General features: G+C 48.7%; 1 protein-coding gene across 1 annotated transcript; it reads right to left on the minus strand.

Annotated features, from left to right (window-relative positions):
• Positions 1–3832: 3832 nt before the first annotated feature.
• On the minus strand, positions 3833–17812 carry mmrn2a (multimerin 2a). The gene is made up of 10 exons (XM_030106331.1): positions 17619–17812; positions 11847–11947; positions 11545–11625; positions 10266–10574; positions 7380–7753; positions 7059–7295; positions 6441–6890; positions 5753–6086; positions 4859–5395; positions 3833–4780 (listed from the first exon to the last, which is right to left on the minus strand). Exons 1-10 carry the CDS (start codon positions 17786–17788, stop codon positions 4383–4385), a joined length of 2991 nt encoding a protein of 996 aa, XP_029962191.1. The 5' UTR covers positions 17789–17812; the 3' UTR covers positions 3833–4382.
• Between the last annotated feature and the right edge of the window lie 1839 nt (positions 17813–19651).

Consider the following 19651-nt stretch of genomic DNA (forward strand, 5'->3'; position numbering starts at 1 on the left):
GTCTGTGGCTTAACGAGTCCGCCATCTTTCGTCCAATCCCAGGTGTGTTGGCTGATCACTTGCGCCTCCGCTGCAGCTGCAGTGGGTCAAGCCCCAAGTGAAATCCATCCAGTGGCGATGCAGCCGTTTATTACAATCTTTGTAGCTACTGTTGCGTGAAGCAATGGTTCTATTCCCACATCCAGTTTAAAATGGGCTAGAAACATTCCAAATTCAGAACAACCCCCAAGTGCTCAACCAGAGGTTCTGGTTCCACATGCGGTCCTTCAGCTCCTCTCGTGACAGAATAAACTCTCTATTATATGTAATAATAGTATCAAACTGTATAACATACGTACGCACACACAGACACCTGAAGGCAGTGACAGCTGAGCAGTTTTCATCCTTCAGCTGGGAGATCTCACAGCCCTCCATCTCCGGTCGAATCAGAGAACCTGTGAGGATGGGAGGAGCAGCTCCTCCTCTTTCAGCACATTAATATGCCCCAAAATAAAGTCCTTTAACTGGAAGCTCCACACACACATCGCTCATCTATCCACAGAGAGGATGAGCTGCATGGAGAGGAGGTGCATGTGGCAGACCACCAGGAGGAGGTGCATGTGGCAGACCACCAGGACGGGGTGTATGTGGCAGACCACCAGGAGGAGGTGCATGGGGAAAATCTCCAGGGGGGGTGCATGGGGAGTTGCAGATCTCAGGGAGGAGCTGAATGAAGCAGACTTCTGGGAAGTCTGTGGGGTTTAAAGTCTGGTGATTCACGTCTAACCAGCAGATCCGACCTGTAATTACAGCGTCCTGCTCATGGAGTCATTTCACCCACCTGAAGCTTTTAATCTCCTTGTTTTCCCATTCAAACTGTCTGAGTTCTCATGCAGCGTCACGCCGGACTCCGTTCAGAAATCTGCCACTTTAACGTTTGCCTCTCTCGTCCTGGCTATGAGGGCGTCCGATGGTCGGATCAAATGTTTTATCTCAGGCCACCGGAACCGTTCTTTGGATCGGCCGGGTCGGATGTGCAACCTAGACCCGGATCCAGCAGGAGAACCGGCTCTGAATCCGAACTGCAGCCCCCGCCGAGACCACCAGCAACATACGCCACGAGTTTCAATCCCTTCGAAACAGAGTGAAGTCTGGTGTGTGAGACGAGTGACCGAACCGGAGCACGAACAGGCCGACACCGCTGCACCCCGGACCGAACCCCCGGAGCGGCGGAGCCCCGGAGCCTCACACCGACCGGTCAGTGAACGGCTCCGGGATGCATGACATCACTTCCAGCAAAACTTCCCGGAGAACAATGCGGGCGCAGAGGCGCCGGCGGTCCGCTGCAGCCCGGCTCAGACCCTCCGCGACCCGCCCGCCACACGCACAGCCGCCGGCGATGCGGGAACGGAACCGCAGCGCGTCTGCGGGTCGCTCTGTGCGTCCGGGAGTGTGTGTGTGTGCGCGCGCGCGCGTGTGTGTGTGACCGGGACAGTTAACGGCTGCTGCGTCTCGCAGCGTCACAGCTCAGCACGCAGGCAGAAAAACGGCAACACGGCGGCGGCGAAGCGGGGCTCACCTGTGGCCCGAGGCCCCGGAGGAGGACCGGAGGAGGACCGGGAGCGGGGCGACGGCACACCGGGAGCACCGCGGGGACGGCGGCGGCCGTTTATTGTGATACGAGCGGAGCAAGAGGAGAGGAGGAGGAGGAGGAGGAGGAGGATGGGCAGGGGGCGGAGCTACTACCTGCAGCACGGGGCGCGAGTACCCGCGACGCGCGTGCGCCGTGGAGCACGTGAGTGTGTTTGTGGTGGCGAGTGTGACGTCAGCGAGCGAGCCCCCAAAGATGCTGCGTTACAGAGTAAAGTAGATACTCTGAAGAAGACGAGACTCTCCTCCTCCGCGCCAGCACCGTGGGAATATGAAGGACTTCAGCCGGATCGCGCGCTCCTCGCAGAGACGCGCTGACATCAGACTTTTGGGTGAAATTTCCACATGAACGCGCTCTTCGCCTTTCCTGGTGACCTTCTGGCCAACGCTGCTCAACGTTTCAGTGCTTTTTGCACAACTCGCTGTTCTCTAACAAAGAGCTTAACTGAAGAAAACAATCACAACAGGTGTGTTTGGTAAAAAGAAAGGGTCAATAAATAACCTGGTTTAATTACAAGTACTGCTTAAACAGTCCTCCTCATGCTGTTTTTGACATTTTGACTTCAGGAGGCCAGGATGAGTGCAGAGCAGCGGTGCATCAGGCTTCAGACAAGACCTCCTCCGAGGGAAAAGTCATCAGCAGGGTGAACAGTCAAACAGACTGGAGGAGTGGTAACAGAAGTCTTTATTCCCTCTTCAAACACTTTTTGTCTCTTTAAAGTCCTTTAAATCTTCAAGCCTTTTTAATCCCTTATTTCTTTCCCTTCTTTATTTCTTTCAAATCTTTAATTATTTTTGTTCAAAATCATTTGTCTCTTAAGTATGTTTTATTTTTGAAGTCTTCAGTTTAGCTTTTTTTCTGTGTAGTTTTGTGTTTCTCTTGTTACGCCTGTGTATTACTAGTTACTGACGTAACTTCACGGCGTAACTTTTCTCACCTGTGAAGGGTTTTTTTAAGTTAACAAAAATTATTATCAGTGAATGTCCAAAATCACAGAGTGACCGCAGATCAGGGGTTCAGTCTGAGCAGAAAGTTTTAAAACTGATCACACTTTCCCATCAGTCTGAAACTCGCCCAGTGGATGAGTGAAGCTTTGAGAACTCACTGGTGATTAAACACCGCCTGTCAGCGGCTCCTCATGATGAAGACGATGATGATGGAGGAGACAAAGTGCTCAGTGAAGTGAGGACAAAAAGCCACTGCAGTGTGAAAACTAGGACACGCACGCTGACCCCCCTCCACACACACACACACACACACACACACACACACACACACACACACACACACACACACACACACACACACCTGAGTTCATTTCACTGTCAACTTCCTGTATGACATCATCCTCACCTGTTGTGCACCTGCTCTGTTTACCCTTACAGTCACATGACACACACACACACACACACACACACACACACACACACACACACACACACACACACACACTTGTTTAACCATGACACACTGACTCAGTGGCTCCACAGACAGTTTGCACATCAGAACCGTAGAAAGCTGAAAGGAGCAGGTTGATGGACAGACTGACAGACAACACTCAGACAGTTTGATGATCGATACGACTGGCAGCTAGTCGAAGACAGGTATAGTTGGTTTAACGGATAAACAGCTCACTCGCTTCACAGTTCGAGCCCAGAGGCTTCCTCAGTCCATCTGCAGGACTCAGATCAGCCACATAAAACAACAACCACAGAGAATAAAGAACAAAACACAGAGGGAGATGTTTCCCCTGGACGACAAAGCTTCACACTATTTCTATCAGAAGGTTCAGATGAACGATGCCTCTGGCTTCTGTTAGTGAAGCTGAGGTCTCTCGCCCATGTCTGGAGGACTGACCTGCAGCAGCACCTCCTCCTCCTCCTCCTCCTCCTCCTCAGTCTGGGATCATCTCGGTCGCCTCGTCCACAGGCAGCAAAAGATGTCTCTGAATGATGCCATCCTGTCTGTGCTCACACCTGTTTCTACACACAGCACCTCCTTCTGCTCCTCCTCCTCACTGCCGCCTCACTCTTAAAGGGCCAGTGACACACACACATCCATACGCAGCAAGACAACCGGTAAACCAACCAATCCACCAGCCAGCCAGCCAGTCAGCAGGCCGGCCGGCAGAACCCTCTGACTCTGAGAAGTTTCTGCTGAACAGAAACTGACGAATCATGACGATAACTTCACAGGCAGCTGTGAGGAAGAAGAAGTTGGACAAAGCCATCTTTATTTAAATACATGCCGTGTGTTTTTACATGGATATACCAGTGTTTTACACACACACACACACACACACACACACACACACACACACACACACACACACACACACACACACACACACACACACACACACACACACATTTGATTTCAGTTCATTTCTTCACAGATAAAGTATTAAACTCTGAGTTCAGGAGGTAACTATCTGTGGATTACTTTACTGAAACAACAGCTTCATACTTTACTTAAACTCACACAGGCACTAGTTCCTGAACACTGGGGTAAATCAGATTTTAACATGGCAGAAATTTTGTGTGGTTAACTGAGGAGACAGAGTCAGGTTGGGTGTGTGTTTGTGTGCTGCTGTCGGGTCTGTTGCGTAGCGGTGACAGTAAATGTCTGTAGAGGTGAGGTCAGTTTGTCTTTCTGCAGCATTTACAGAAGTGAAATCTAAAACCTTAAATCGGTCCTTCAGATGTCTTTAAATCCAGAAATGGCGCCCCGGTCGAGCCAGTCCACGGCGCCCTCAGGTGGTCAGCTGGTGCAGCAGCAGCCCCACAAACAGGTTGTCCGCTGACTCCACCCACTGCCCTGCCCTCAGTTCCGGCCTTAGCTCCTCCCCCTCTCTCAGTGGGAGGACAGCCGTGCTGCTGACAGGCCCCGCCTCTTTTATTTCTCGTTGTTGCAGAGACACCGGAGCCCCGCCCCCTGCTCCACCCCTCCGCAGGACCAGATGGGCGGGGCCTGGTCTCATGTCCAAGCTGAGGACAATCAGATAGACGCCGTCTGACGGAGCCACGAAGACGCCTCCCGAGTAGACACCGCCGCGGTTCAGAGATGGCTGGAACCGGAGAACGCCGTTGGAGTCAACCTGAGGAGCTCCGCCCACAAACAGCAGAGAGCCTCCTGATTGGCTGAAAACACCTGGAGGGAAAAAAGTCATGAAGAGTCAAGATGATGTCCATGGAGGTTCTTAGAGTCCGCCTTGATGTCCAGACTCACCTGTGGCCTCCCTCCTGCTCCGAGTGTGTCCTCCTGCTCTCTCGGTGGCCTCCCCACCTCCTGCCCTCCTCTTCTTGCCCTCCTTCCTCCCCTGGCTGCTCCTCAGGAGCCTCCACAGCTGGTCCAGCTCCAGCGGCTGGTTCGCCGCCGCCACCACGTCCGCGTTGCTGAAGACGTCCTTGAAGACCCTGAGGTGCTCCTCCAGGCCTCTCTTCAGCCACGTCACCTCCTCCAGCAGCTTGGCCTCCAGGTCGCTGGGGGGCGCCGCCTGCTGGGAGGAGGCGTCGGGGCAGGAGCACGGCGTCTCCTCCAGGTGGAGCAGGCGGCGCTGCACCTCCTCCACCGCCTGCTCCAGCTTCCACAGGTCACTGCCGTCTCCGCCCACTCGCTGCACCCCCGGCGGGAGCAGCTGCTGACGCTCCCTCGCCGGAACTCCCCCCACGCTCCGCCTCCTCCCACCAGGGGACCAATCATCTGCGAGCGAGGAGGAGGAGGTGAAGGACGGCTGGTCAGCTGATGGCACCTCCCCTCGGCCTCCTGAGGACAAACGAGAAAAGAGATGTGAAGCAAAGAAAACCCACCTTGAAGGAACCCCCCCCCAGACACACACACACACACACACACATACTTCCTCACTGATTGAGTCTTTTTCATTCTGTGGTTCTTTACTTCACTTTATTTAAAGGTCATTTCTCAGAGATGTGTGTCTTCATTCCTGCCTCTCTCCATCTTGTTCCTGTCCGGTAGTTTCCCTCAGGTGCCACCAGGTGGCGCTGTCGTCACATCAGAATGTGACCGACACAGCTGAAGAAGTTTGGCTTCATAATTTCACTCACTTGATCACTGATTTGTGAAAACAGTGCATGTATGTTTGTGAGTGCACAGGTTTCTCACCGCTGTGCGCTCCTCTCAGCTCCTCGTGCACGGGCCTCAGCTGCTCCTGCAGGAGCAGCAGCTGCTCCTTCAGGGAGGGGATGGAGTGGGCCTCCTGGTCCTGGAGGGGCCAGTCCAGGAACTCCAGCACCTCCTCCCCCAGCAGGACCTCCAGCACCTCGCTGTGCCGGATGGCGTCTTTCAGCAGGGAGGCGAAGGAGGCGGAGAGCAGCTTCATCTGCGCCTCCAGCCGTCCGTCCGCCTCCTGCAGGAGGGAGGAGGAGGCCCTCAGCCGGCCCACCTCCTCCTCCAGGCTCCTGGTCCTGGTCTGCTCTGAGGACACGGACTCCTTCACCTGGGAGGTCCACACGGAGAGAGGAGGTCAAATGTTTCATCGAGTTTGAAAATTCAGTTTTTAAAAAAAAAAGATTTAACTTTCGAAAATAAATTTTTAAGCTAAAACCTAAAAATAGTGTCACTGAAAACATCCAAATCCAGTAAAGCGAGCAAATCTAGAGAAAAACTAACTAATGATTGGAAAATAATGACAACATATGAAAAAAACAGATTAAAGTTCTGTCCTGTCTCTCCACTGAGCCTCTCTAACCTCTAACTGGTCAAAATTTTACAATAAGGCCACGCCCACTGAAGGCTTCAGAATGACAGCCTGGTGCAGTGTCTGCGGCGCCTCCTGCAGGTTGGGTCGTACCTGCCACAGGGTGTGCTGGAGCTCCTCCCAGTCACTGGTTCCTCCCCACTGCCCCACCCCTCCCTCACTCTCCTCCAGGGACCGCCGGTTCTCATTGGCCAGCTGGGTCACGTTGGCCACGCCCCTCTCCAGGCGGGCCACGGCAGTTCTCAGGTCCTGGCAGTGACAGGAAGTGGAGGTGTTGTGCTTGTAGAGGGCGTGAAAGACGTAGTCCAAGTCCTCCCCCATCTCCTGCAGCCGCTGGCCCTGCTGGCTCAGGTTGACGGCCATCTCCTGCACCCGCCGCAGGACCGCCACCTTGGCGGCTTCCACCTCCAGCCCCGTCTCCATGAACAGCACCTGGCTCCGTCTCGCCGTCTGGTTGACCCATCTCTCCAGGTCCTTCAGGTTCCGCCGGAGCTGCTGTGTGCCGCCTGACACCACCTCCATATCCTCCAGGAGCCCGCTGACCTGCAATTAACGAGTCTGATGAGGAGACTGTTCAACATCTGTTGATCCATCCAACTTCGATCCACCATCCATCACCCATCCAACAATTTTTTTCATTCATCATCCATCAATCCATCCATCCATCCATCCATCCATCCATCCATCCATCCATCCATCCATCATGGGTACCTTCACAGAGTTGTTGACAACCTTGTTGTCGAGTCGTTCAATGGCCTGCCAGAGAGCAGACGTATCGAAGGAGGTCAGTGGTTTTTGGGTTGGTGGTGAGGAATCCGGCTTCTCCTTGATCTGGGCCTGGTCCCGGTCCTCTTCTCGGTCCTGGTCTCGGTCCCGGTCCCGATCCTGGCCCCAGTCCTGGTCCTGCTTCAGCTCAGCCAGAGTGGCGTTCATGGCTTGCAGGTTGAGCTGTGACCGAAGCGCACTCCTTAGAAACATGACGAACTAATCGACCCTGAAACCTTCACGCCTGGAGGCTCCGCCCCCTCTGACCTGCAGCATCTTCTGGTGGCGCTTCAGCTTCATGTCGATGTCCGTCTTGAAGCTGGTCAGGTTGTAGTGCAGCATTGCATGCTGGGAGTGCAGCCTGCTGTCCACCTCGGCGCGCTGCTGCTCCACCTGCCAGCGCATCGTCCTCACGTGCTCGTAGACCTCGTCCAGTCTGGGGTCCAGCTGCTCCGCCCCCGCCCCCGACTGGCTGCTCTTCAGCTCCTCCACATCCCAGCTCAGCTTGCTCACCTGGAGGCTCAGCTGCTCCAGCGAGCGGTTGAAGCCCTGCAAGAACGGCTGCAGCTGGGACATGACCAGCGTCACCACGTCGGGGGCTTCTGGGGAAGGAGGCGGGGTGGCGCCCGGGCCATCGCCAGCTGGAACCACGAGAACCAGAGCACTGAGCACCAAGTCTACCATTCAGCTGCCAAGTTTCAATTTTCACAAACGCTATGCTGCTGTATCAAGGTCTCTACAGCTCTCAGGTAGTCCTGAGGACGTCCTTTGCTCACAGCTTCTGAACAGCTTCTGACTCGCGTCTGAATCTGTTCTAAACTAGCTTAATCCAATTTAAAGCACTTTCAACCTGGTTTCTTAAGTATTTGTTCCATTTTTAAACTGTCTTTGTCAATATTTGTCTCAACAGGTTTGTAAGCAGGGTTCTCATTGGTTTAATTTAGTTTCAACTGGTGTAAACTGGTTTGTAAATGGTTTCAGACCGGTTTACACTGGTTTGTGACTGGTTAAATCTGGTTTCATATGAGTTTAATCTGGATTAAACTAGTTGGTGGCTAATGTGGTTTCTGTCTGGTTTAATGTGGTTTGTGATTGATTTACATTGGTTTGGGTTTACACTGGTTGGTTAATCTGGTTTCTGACAGGTTTAATTTAGTTTGTGACTGGTTTTAAAACTGCTTTGTAACTTGTTCAAGCAGGGTTTTTAAGGCTTTATTCTAATAGAAAGTGGTTTGAGTCTGGATTCTGCCTGGTTTAATTTCCCTTCTGACTGGTTTGTACTGGTTAGGACAGGTTTGATCTACTTCCTAATTGATTTATACCAGTTAGGACTAATTAAATCTGGTTTCTGACTGGTTTGATTTAGTTTCTGAATGATTTTACACTGCTTTTTGAAATGTGCGAGCTTGTTGGTGACTGGTTTGATCCCATCATGCAGACTCACGTGAATCAATGTTGGTTTGAGACATCTGAGTGTTTTGATGGAGGACGGGAAATGTTCACGTTTACTGAACTTATTGTCATTTAAACTTGTTGTGTAATTGTTAGTGGACACATGTGAACACTGATTATTAGCGAATCTGCAGATTCATTCATACCTTCTTTACAAAAACAAACCATGAGATACTTTGGAATTTTGGATCTTGTATTATTCCATCCTGGATTACTTGAGTTTGTTATTTGGGTGCTGCTGGAGGACGGTTTGTATATTACCTTTGATCCGGTCACTAACCCCGCTCGTTCCTGAGGTTCGACGTTTTGAAGGCTTGTTAGAAGCAGACCGGCAGAGGGACGTTTGTTTTTTTTGTGCGAGCAGGAAGGGGGTGGACCGGCCTCCGTAAATCAGCCTGACGTTGATTAGACAGAAACGCTGCCAGCTGACGGGACGCATTTGATTTTTCCTCCCTGTAGCAGCGAGGCCTCACTGTAACCTGACCTTTGACCTCTGGGACTAATGAGAGCAGGGCGAGATGAAAGAGGCAGCGGAGCTTCAGCCGGGCTCCAGCTTGGAGTCTGGACTGTTTCTGTGGAGGAGAGCGGGGACCCCCCGGACCCCCTCGGACCCCCCCACCACACAGCCATCGTACATTCATTAGTCTGTGACTACACACCCCAGAAGCTTCACCCCGGGTGACTGGCTCACTGGATCCAACGGAAAGTCCAGAATCAATTGTTTTAAAACAAGCAGTCTTGAAATGTTCTGCCCTGTTGCAGAGGATTGTGTAGGAAATCCTGTCAATCAGGAGTGGGAGGGTTGTGTGTGTGTGTGTGTGTGTGTGTGTGTGTGTGTGTGTGTGTGTGTGTGTGTGTGTGTGTGTGTGTGTGTGTGTGGGCGTGGGCGTGGGAGTGGGAGGAAGGTTCACAGGTCAGCAGAAACATTTTCTCAGTGATAGCAGAAAACATGTTTATGTGACAGGAAGAAGTCAAAGTGCAGCTGAAACTGAAGCCACAACCCCCTGCTATCTGCAGAACATCTGAGAACTCCTCTGTTCTCCTCCTGCTATCTGCAGAACATCTGAGAACTCCTCTGTTCTCCTCCTGCTATCTGCAGAACATCTGAGAACTCCTCTGTTCTCCCCCTGCTATCTGCAGAACATCTGAGAACTCCTCTGTTCTCCTCCTGCTATCTGCAGAACATCTGAGAACTCCTCTGTTCTCCTCCTGCTATCTGCAGAACATCTGAGAACTCCTCTGTTCTCCTCCTGCTATCTGCAGAACATCTGAGAACTCCTCTGTTCTCCTGAGTGACGGTCGGACATGCTAACATCACGCAGTCCGTCCTGTAGAACCATGCACAACCAGCAGGTGGAGCAGTGAAGCCCATTTTGGACTGGATCCAGACTGGATCCACAGGCAGTAGCCCTCATGGTAACGGACTGTTTCCACTGGATGTTTTACTTGCAGCTTGACCCACTGCAGCGAGTCTGTTCTCTCTGCATACCGATCCATCCTGCATCCAGCCTCACTGCAGGATGGATTTTCTGTAATCTACAAATCTTTATATTTTCAGGGTTTTTGTATGAAAACAGGACAATTTGCCGTATTTTGACGATATTTCGGGGACGTTTTTTTTTAAGTTCACTCTGTGTGTGTGTGTGTGTGTGTGTGTGTGTGTGTGTGTGTGTGTGTGTGTGTGTGTGTGTGTGCACTCACCTGCTACCTGCTGCTGTTGGGGGGGTGTGGGCTGTTGTTGTGGTGGCTGTTGTTGTTGTGGTTGTTGTTGTGGTTGTTCTTGTGGCTGTTGATGTGGTTGTTGATGTGCCTGTTGATTTGGTTGTTGTTGTGGGTGATGATATGGCTGCTGTGGGTGATGATAAGGCTGTGGTGGTTGTTGATGTGGCTGTTGTTGTTGTGGCTGTTGTTGTTGTGGCTGTTGATAATGAAGATAACGAGGCTGATGAACACGGTGGTCGTCGTTCTGCTCGCCGCTGGTGTCACTGAGCTGCAGGCGAGCCTGAACCCCTGACACAGAAACAGAGGCAAAGGTCATCAGCTCACAGAGGAAGGAAGATCACAGGTCAGAGGTCACAGGTCACATATCAGAGGTCAGAGGTCAGACGTCAGAGGTTACGGACGATGTGTCAAGTATGAAAATAAATGAACACGAAACTCGACTTGGGGCCTCCTGGCTTAGGATAAGGTATGTACACACACACACACACACACACACACACACACACACACACACACACACATGCACACACACACACACACACACACATGCACACGCACACGTTCTGTTCTGTGAGAAGAGTCGATGAAGTTTTGTTGATGACTCAGCTCTGACATCATAAAGATTTCCTGTTGTTGAGATGCTTTAATTAGGCCAATCACAGGAAGTCCTGTCAATCAGGGGTGGGAGGTGTGTGTGTGTGTGTGTGTGTGTGTGTGTGTGTGTGTGTGTGTGTGTGTGTGTGTGTGTGTTTCTTTGTTAAATGGAGCCTCTAAAGGTTAGAAGCGTATTTTGGTCTCTTTTCCGAAAACACTTCCATGTTTTCACTTGTGGGAAAAATACTTTGCCTTCAGAAACACAGTGTCCGAGTAACAAAGTGTCTCAGGAAGAAAGTGTCAGAGAAACGAGGGAACAAAGCGTCAGAGTAATAAAGTAAAAAAGTCTCAGACTATCGGAGGAGGTTTACTGCAGCTCTGCTGTTCAGAGTTCAGAGATCAGAGTGAGTGAAGCTTTTGCTGTCCTGATTATTCTCGAGTGTATTCCCATTAATCATTTTATCGTCACTCATACTGTAAATACATTCACTTTATCTTCATAAAATCTGATCTTTAAGAGTTAAACTGACGACGAGAGACATCGAACTGATGTTGTTTACTTCAAAATAACGTAAAGTGGAATAATCTGTGTTGATTCATCTCTCTCTCGGTTGGAATGAAGTCTGTGAGTGTTTGAACTCTCCAGATGAATGAAATCTGTTACCTGGACCCCGGATCTCCATCCTCTCTGGTCTAGATCGTGCAGCCAGGGCCGAGCTCTCAGCGGGAGGGTGATGCTGGGACACTGCAATGAAAACCCCAGTGAGAGCAGAAAGCCACCATCCAGGGATTAAACATCGAGGCGATCTGCACGGAACGAAGAACCCACAAGCAGCGCCCAACACCTTCAGGGACCCACTCAGTCTGGCTTATTATTATCATGTTACAGCAGTAGCAGTGTTACAGTTGCTGGTTTTAGCACTGATGTGTGATTTTTGCGTTGTTGCCATGGTGACTGTGACCCACCTGTGTCTCCATAGTGGTGTCCTCTGTGTCCCAGACAGCAGTGCCACAGCAGACCGCTGAAGACCTTCTGATTCTGCCCATAGACCTGCTGCATGGGCAACCTGCACACACACACACACACACACACACACACACACACACACACACACACACACACACAAACACACACACACACACACACACACCGCTTTATTCGTTTGCATCCATTCAGCCCACTTCTGGTTCTGGGGTCATTTGGCGCCGGCGCATCTCTTTGAGGGTAGGTCAGGTCTGTTTGACCCTAGATGGTGGGCCAGTGTGAGGAATGTTATCGCTCATTGCAGACACTGACTGGTTCAGAGAATTATCACAGTGAGCAGTATCCTTCAGTACTGGGCTGCTTTAGCAGCAGCACGTACGACATATTTTTACTTAATGGAAACGCACAAAAATGTCAGGTTCTGTGGGGACTCCAAATGGCGTGGGGAGTGAAACCCTCCCGGGGTCCTCCTTGTGTTTGACATCCCTGTACGGAGCAGGAAGTCTGTGAGCAGGGTAAATCTGGAGGGAATGTCGCACTGAAATATCACTGTACATCCTTTGTTTGTATGTGTGAATAAACGGACTCAGGAAGACCCTGGCGTCATTTCCTGTGATGTCATTTCCTGTGGCGATCAGCCCTCGATCTGACCTTTACTGCTGTCACACGCTCTTTAGAGCCTTTTTTCAAATCTGCTGACCAGAGACAAGACCATGTGACCTGGCCTGTGTGGTGACAGTCTGCTGGTTGCCATGTGGGGATCGGATGAAAGGCCTCACCTTGAGGCCACTTTGATAAAACCTGAAGTGGAGGAGGCAAAGCCGTTCCACCAGGCTGCCACGTTCTCTCAAGTCAAACTCTCCAATTTGTGTAAAACCTTCAGAGGAAGACATCTTGGACGGCACTGAAACAGAACCCGGGAGGATATTCATTGCCGCTGATTTGACTGGCTCAAACAGAGTCTTCATGGACACGGGTCAAACGTGAGGCAAAGCCAATTTCAGGAGAATACAGACCGGGTAACATGACACTCTGGAGGAAAACATTGCTCTTATTGTCCCTCTACTGAGCATGTGCAGAAGACCCATTGTAGTAAAGTTGTGGTGCGTGGCCAGAACACAAGCCTTTTCAAGAAGTTGCGTTTTTGCCTGTTTACACGACGGCAGAGTCGGATCGTAGCGGAAAAGCTCCACCTTGGGGACAGTTTTCTAAAAGTCATGTTTTCAGTGCCTGTAAGCAATGTTGGCACAAAACTCCGCCCCAAAATGCAACGAAAACATAGCTGTTATAACGGGAAGGGACAAAATGTGCAGTGGGGTTTTCTATTCCAGCAGCATTCAGCGGGATTATTTCACTGTCATTTGAAATCAAATTATAACCTGATATTTCCCCAGATGAAGTCAGACTAGGAACACAGACAATACAAATAAAGAGAAACCTTAAGCTCTGTATTATCATTCTCTGTTAATTAAAGGGTCGGAGGAGCGGAGAGCGACGGACAGAAGCCAAAGCAAAGAGCTGAAAGATCAACCCATCGAATGGAGACAAAAAGTGTCCAAACTGAAGCCATGGGTGATAAATAAAGCAACTTAATCCAGGAAATAAAAGTCTGTTTGAAGGTAAATACCTGTAAAACAGGTAATTTCACTCTGTTCTATCAAAGGATTTTTTTCTGTGTCCAAAGACATCTGTGGTTTGGGCAAGTTGGAGGTGGAAAAGTTGTAGATAATATTAAAAAGTACCTGTACCTATTTTGGATCAGCCCAGTTGGATCTGTGGAGATAGCTGAGGGAGGAACAGGTTCCAGGCTTAATGATATTTTTACAGCTATTTGTCTGTCTGTTATAGTATTTTTGTCTCTTCAGTTAGTTACATCGTGTTCAGATCATGTTTTTACAGAAACAAAGATCTGAACAAGCAGGAAGCCTCCATAAAGAAATGGAAAAAAATGGCTAAAAATGTCAACAGCTATGTGGGGACAAAAAAAAAACAAGAGGTTAGAGACACTAACAAATCATTAATGTCCACAAAAAGACCAAAAAAGGAGACCAGCTACCAGAAAACACCAACCGAGTGACACAAAAATCACAAAGAAGGATTACAGAGACACAAAAATCCCGAGGGTGACACAAACAAACTACAAAACTATAAACAGAAGAGACGTGTGGGAGGAGATGATTCAGCTCCGGAGACAAAGTGAAGAGAAGGGAAGAGCTCAGATTGACTGCAGTCATAAGAATAAACAGGAAATGTGGATTAAACAGCTTTATTTTTTATCTCTGTGCTGAATTTGTTCCAAATAAAAATTAAAACTTAAGGAAAAATAAGACTGACTGCAGTCTGAGGAGTCGCTCTCTCTCCAAGGCCTCGATGTCTCCAAACGTCTCCAAAACTCTCCAAATTACTCTTTCTCCAAACTACCTGCCGATAAATTCAAGTGAAACAGAAACCTTGATCATTGCCCCTGACAATAAGACCCCCCAGGTTAGAACCCACCCTGGTTCTCTGGGTTCTTCTGTCAAACCCAGCATCAGAAACTTCGGGGTTCTGTTTGACAGTTTTGAAATGTTTGCTGTTTTTTGCCATTTTACCTCTTTTTAAACAGTTTTGTTTGCTTTTTATCTGACATATTTCATTTTCTGAGAAACTGAAGACATTTCAGGTGTTTTTAAGCTGTTCTATCATTTCCCCCTCGCTTTTGCTATTTTTCCCAATTTTACTTGAACCTTTTTTGAATCCCTTTTGTACCAAGAACGATGGATCATATAATGATATAAAAATATGGTAAATGTTTATTTGCGTATCATGTCGTGAAGGCTTTATGGAGCCGCTACAGAGGGACTAAAGAGCCGCATGTGGCTCCAGAGGCGTAGGTTGGACACCCCTGAGCCAGGAGATCAGGCCTGTCCTCTCCAGCCTCCACCGGCTTCCTGTCACATCTCGGACTGACTTTAAAATCTGTGGACTGGACACCTTCAAAAAGATCTTCCAGACATTTTAGATCAGGGAAGCTTTAAGCTGAATATTCACCGTATAAATGTTTGATAACTGAAATGAATGCATGTCTTTTCCCTCGCTCTGTACAGAACTTTGATTTTATCTGTGGAAAGCGCTTCATAAACTGTACTTACGTGAAAATGTACTAAACGTCTTCAAACGTCTCGACCAAATGTCTTTCAATGGACCAAAACAAAGAAGACTGTCAGTTTTGAAAGATCTTGGGTGTTCTCTGATGTTCTCTGCACTTTTGTGAAAATCAACTCGAAAAACGAAAGTTTTCAGTCGAACGTTGTCGTCCAGAAGGGATGAACTCCTCTGCTTCCATTTTGTCAGGGATTAAACAACAGGCTGACCGTTGACCTCTGATGTCTGACACACACACACACACACACACACACACACACACACACACACACACACACACACTTTGAGGAGTGTGTGTGTTGAGGGGTGCGGGGTTGGGGGTTGTGATTTTATCATTGGATTTGCACACAGCAGGGACACAGCAGCCACATGGGCACAGCTCAGGGAACATGAAGGAGCCCTCACCGGGATATTTAGTCTGAGAACGTTCCAGAAATATCTCCATCACATCTCCTCAGCGTTTCACAACAGACAGCAGACTACAATCATTTTACCTTCAAAGGATGACAGGGCGCATCAGTGCGTGTGTGTGTGTGTGTAATTTCAGGGTGTGTTGATCTGTGTGGGTGGTTTCAGCCTGTTAAACACATGGTGGCAGTCATAACACGTCTGGCTCTGCCTGCATGTGTGTGTCTCCATTTGTATGTATTACTGCCCGTGTGAGTTTGTCTGTGTGTACGTACGTGTGTGTGCGTGTGTGTGTGTGTGTATCTGTGCGTGCGGCGCTTCAGCCGTTTGAGTTTCAGCCTACTTAGCGCAAATTTCCCTCTTCCTGTGCCTTGTTTCCTGTGGATCTACAGGAAACAGGAAACAGGAAGTTGCTCTCGAGGAATTTGAGGGTGATGTTGTTCCTCCACGGTTCTCGTCTCTCATGTTCACTTTACAGCTTTTCGCTTCCCTTCAAATGGGAAAAGTGGCCGCAAAATGGTACAAATAAAGAAGGAATGAAAAATGAGTCCAGGGATACCAAATGAGCACAAAAGATGCACATGCTGAATCAAAATGGGGAAAAAAACTTTAAATCAAAAAGTCAATGAACACACATGAACCGACTGAAAGTTCTGCAAGTCATCCTCAGGGGATGCAAAATCTCACCAGACAGTTTAAACATGGCAGAAAAATGAAGGATCATGACGGGCAGGACTGTCAGAGAGAAGCAACGTGGATCTGCCACAAAGGAACCGCTGATTGAAAGTTAGCGGATACTCATTGTGCATCCCAGAATTCTGCAACGTCTGGAAACAGCTGGATGACTTCAGAAGCATCCAGACGATTTTAAATACAGTAAAATGTAAAAAAGATCTTGTGCGATTGTAAAATTACCATCAGAAATGGTAACATTTAGTAAAGGGATGCAAAATGAACCCAGGAAAACAAATAAACAACAACAACTACAAAGTCATTCAAAAAATGAAATTGTGTGAATTTGTCACAAAATGGTGGAAAACGCTGTAAAATGGTCAGAAAAATGATCAAGTGAAAAATTATTAGAAGGGATGCAAAAGAGTGAGAGTGAGACAAAAAAACAAGAGATCAAACAAAAGGAAGGTTTGAAAAGAACACAAGAACAGGGATGCCAAATAATCACAAAGCTGCATGGAACACCGAAAGCTGATTATACCTGCTAAAGGGGGATACAACGTGGCGTAAAGCTATAAGATAAAAGGTTATAAATAACAAGGGTTCCAGATGTAATGCAACTTACGACCTTCAGCATCCTACAAGAATAGAACCAAGCATGAACCTTTTTAGAAACTGATGGAAAATTACTTGAAAGGGACACAAAATCTTCAAAAACCACAGACAAAATGAGAAGAAATCATGTCAATGTGGTTAGAAGACCTTAAAGTCACGGGGAGTGATAAAGAATAGAAACGAACTGTAAAAAATCCTGTAAAAATGCTGAAAGGGGAATCCAAATAGTTCAAAAGTTGTTTCTGATCAAAAGGATCCGAGAGAAACACGATATAACTGGAAAAATATGATACAAGACCACAAAAGAAAAGGATTCGCGTCAAGGGAAATCACAGCTAAAGGATGCAAAATGATGACAACCCCACTCGAACAACTGAGACTAAGACGATGAAAAAGAGTAAATTGAGATCTGAAGTCATTTAAATGGGATGCAAAATACTCACTAATGTAAAACTGACCTAAAACTGTCTCAAAGTGACTTAAATTTTCCACAAAGGGCTTTAAAGAGCCATCAGCACCAACGACAGAATGGAGGGATGCAAAATGGTCTCAGAGGAACCTATGTTCCAGAATACCTCACTTAAGAATTTTTCTTTCTTTTTCCTTTTTTTTTTTTGAGAGCCGCAAGCGGATGAAGACATCAGTAAGATGACCACAGGCCGATAAGACAAGCACAGAGACAGAATGCTTATCAGCAGGGGGCCAAAGCAAGCGCACAGGAAACGGCTAGAGAGGGACGCAAAATGGCACAACAGGCGGAACTCAGACGAGCCGAGGAGGTGAACCTGAAAACCAAAACTCTGACACAAAGGTGGAGCTGGAAGAATGAAACGGGACGCAAAGTCCGGGTTATTGGAGAGAAACGAGTTGACTCTCAGAGGGCGGCTGATGGCCGTCTGCCAGGTCCCACTCACCCGGTCCGGGCCGGATCGCCGTCGGCGGCTTTGGGGTGAGGAGGCGGGAACCTCGCCCCTCCTCTCAGGATCCTGTCCTGCTCCTCCTCCTCGGGGTCCCGGGCCCTCACCTCGCAGTGAGCGCTGACCAGGAGCGCCAGAACCAGCAGCAGCTCGCCCACCGCCATCATGGACGCACACTGAGGCCTCGCACGCCCACCACCGGGCTTTTAACAGCTGGAGGAGAGAGAGAGAGAGAGACAGACAGAGAGAGGAGGGGCTCAGGAGGAGGCCTGCAGGCCCACCACCCGCCTTTAAACAGCTGGAGGAGGAGGGGGGGGGCTTCTCCCTCCTCCCCCAACCAAAATATAAAACTACACTAGAAATTTCATTCACAACCAAAATGAGGAAAACAATTAGCAAATCATTCAGATCTCTTTGCCGTGCCTCGTCACGTTTGAGATGTGGTTTTGTCTTTTTGTTTTGGCTGTTTTGTGTCTTTTTGTGGCTCTACTCTGGCTCTTTTTGTTGTTGATTTATGTCTCTTTATGGACGCTTCATTTGTCTTTGCGGCTGATTTGTGTCTCTTTGCTGTTGTTCAGTGTCTTTCAGTAGTTGTGTCACGTCTCCTCGTCTCTTTTGCAGTTGTTTTATGTATCTCTGTAGTCGTGTTTGTGTCTCTTTATAGTTGTTCTGTGTCTGTTTGCAGTTATTTAGTTTCTCTGTGTGGTCACTTTGTCTCTTTATGGTTGCTCCATGTGTCTTTGTAGTTGTTTTTGTGTATTTTGTGGTTCTTTGTGTTCTTTGTGTTTAAAATTTTATTTTAAACTGTGTATTCTTGAAGTGGCACAGTTTGGTTGACATGAAGACATCAAAACAAATTCTCTCAGCTTTGAAACTTTTTTTTTAAACTCTTTGCCACATTTACAGTTTCATAGTACTCTGTGGTTTATTGCTGGACTTATAAAAATGATTGGAAACGTTTGAATTTTAACTATTCCTTCTTCCAGAACAAGCAAAGAGCCTCCATTGGTTTAGGGAGAAGTAAGAAGTGACTGTATTCAGCCTGAGGAGGATCAGAGGGATTTTCCTCTGATGTGACTTTATGCCACGGTTCAGTTTGACCCTCCTCCTCCTCCAGCCCCCCTGGAACAATCCTCGGAAGTGACCCCCGCCCCGCTGACCGGTGGAAAACCCCCCTCCGTCAGGTCAGCTTCCCTCCGTCGGACTTCAGCTCTCAAACTTGTTCAACTCTGTTTCATCTCGAATCAAAACACGTTTGAAATCAGCTGAGAAAGCAAATCAATTCCAGAGATTTTAGTTTTCTTCCTGTTGTCACACTTCATTTGATCAATAGAAAAACAGAGTCAATAAACATCGCCCTCTGCTGGCCGAAGCGGGAACTACAGCAGCTCTTTCATTTGGATTTCATGTGAACATTAAATCACTTTCTGAAGAATTAATCACATTTAGACTAGAATTTCTTGATGAGATATAATATCTAATTGCTCCTGTTGGAGCCAAGGACTTCCGTCCCGCCGACTCCACCCGGTTCTTGATTCTATGCTTGGTATAAAGAATGCCAAAACGACTGACTTCAGATTATTACCATTTAGGGAAAGATACGAAGTATTTCGCCCCGAAAGGATCCTGATTGTTGATGAAACAGAGTTTTTATTCCATGTTCTTCTGGGCTGGGCCTGCCCCGACACATAGGTTGGGCTTTGTTCTTCATGGTGCGTTCACACCGGAAGCGTCGCAAGCGTCGTGAGCGGCGCTTTTCTATGCAAAGTCTATGGTGGACGAGCGTCGTGGACGAGCGTCGTGGAGCGGCGGGCGGCGGGGCGGCGCATCAGGAGCGTCATGAGCGTCGCTTTTCGAGCGTTTCGAGCGTTGACGCCCTACGACGCTCGTCCCCGGCGTCAGGAGCGTCGTGAGCGTCGCTTTTTAAGAGTTGGGAAAACTGAACTTTCGACACGCTGCCGCTGAGCGTCAACCAATCAGAGACGATCCCTCCGGTGCTACGTCACTACGAGTGATCCGAGCACCGATGC

Source organism: Salarias fasciatus, chromosome 13 (assembly GCF_902148845.1).
Source record: "Salarias fasciatus chromosome 13, fSalaFa1.1, whole genome shotgun sequence".
NCBI lineage: Eukaryota > Metazoa > Chordata > Actinopteri > Blenniiformes > Blenniidae > Salarias > Salarias fasciatus.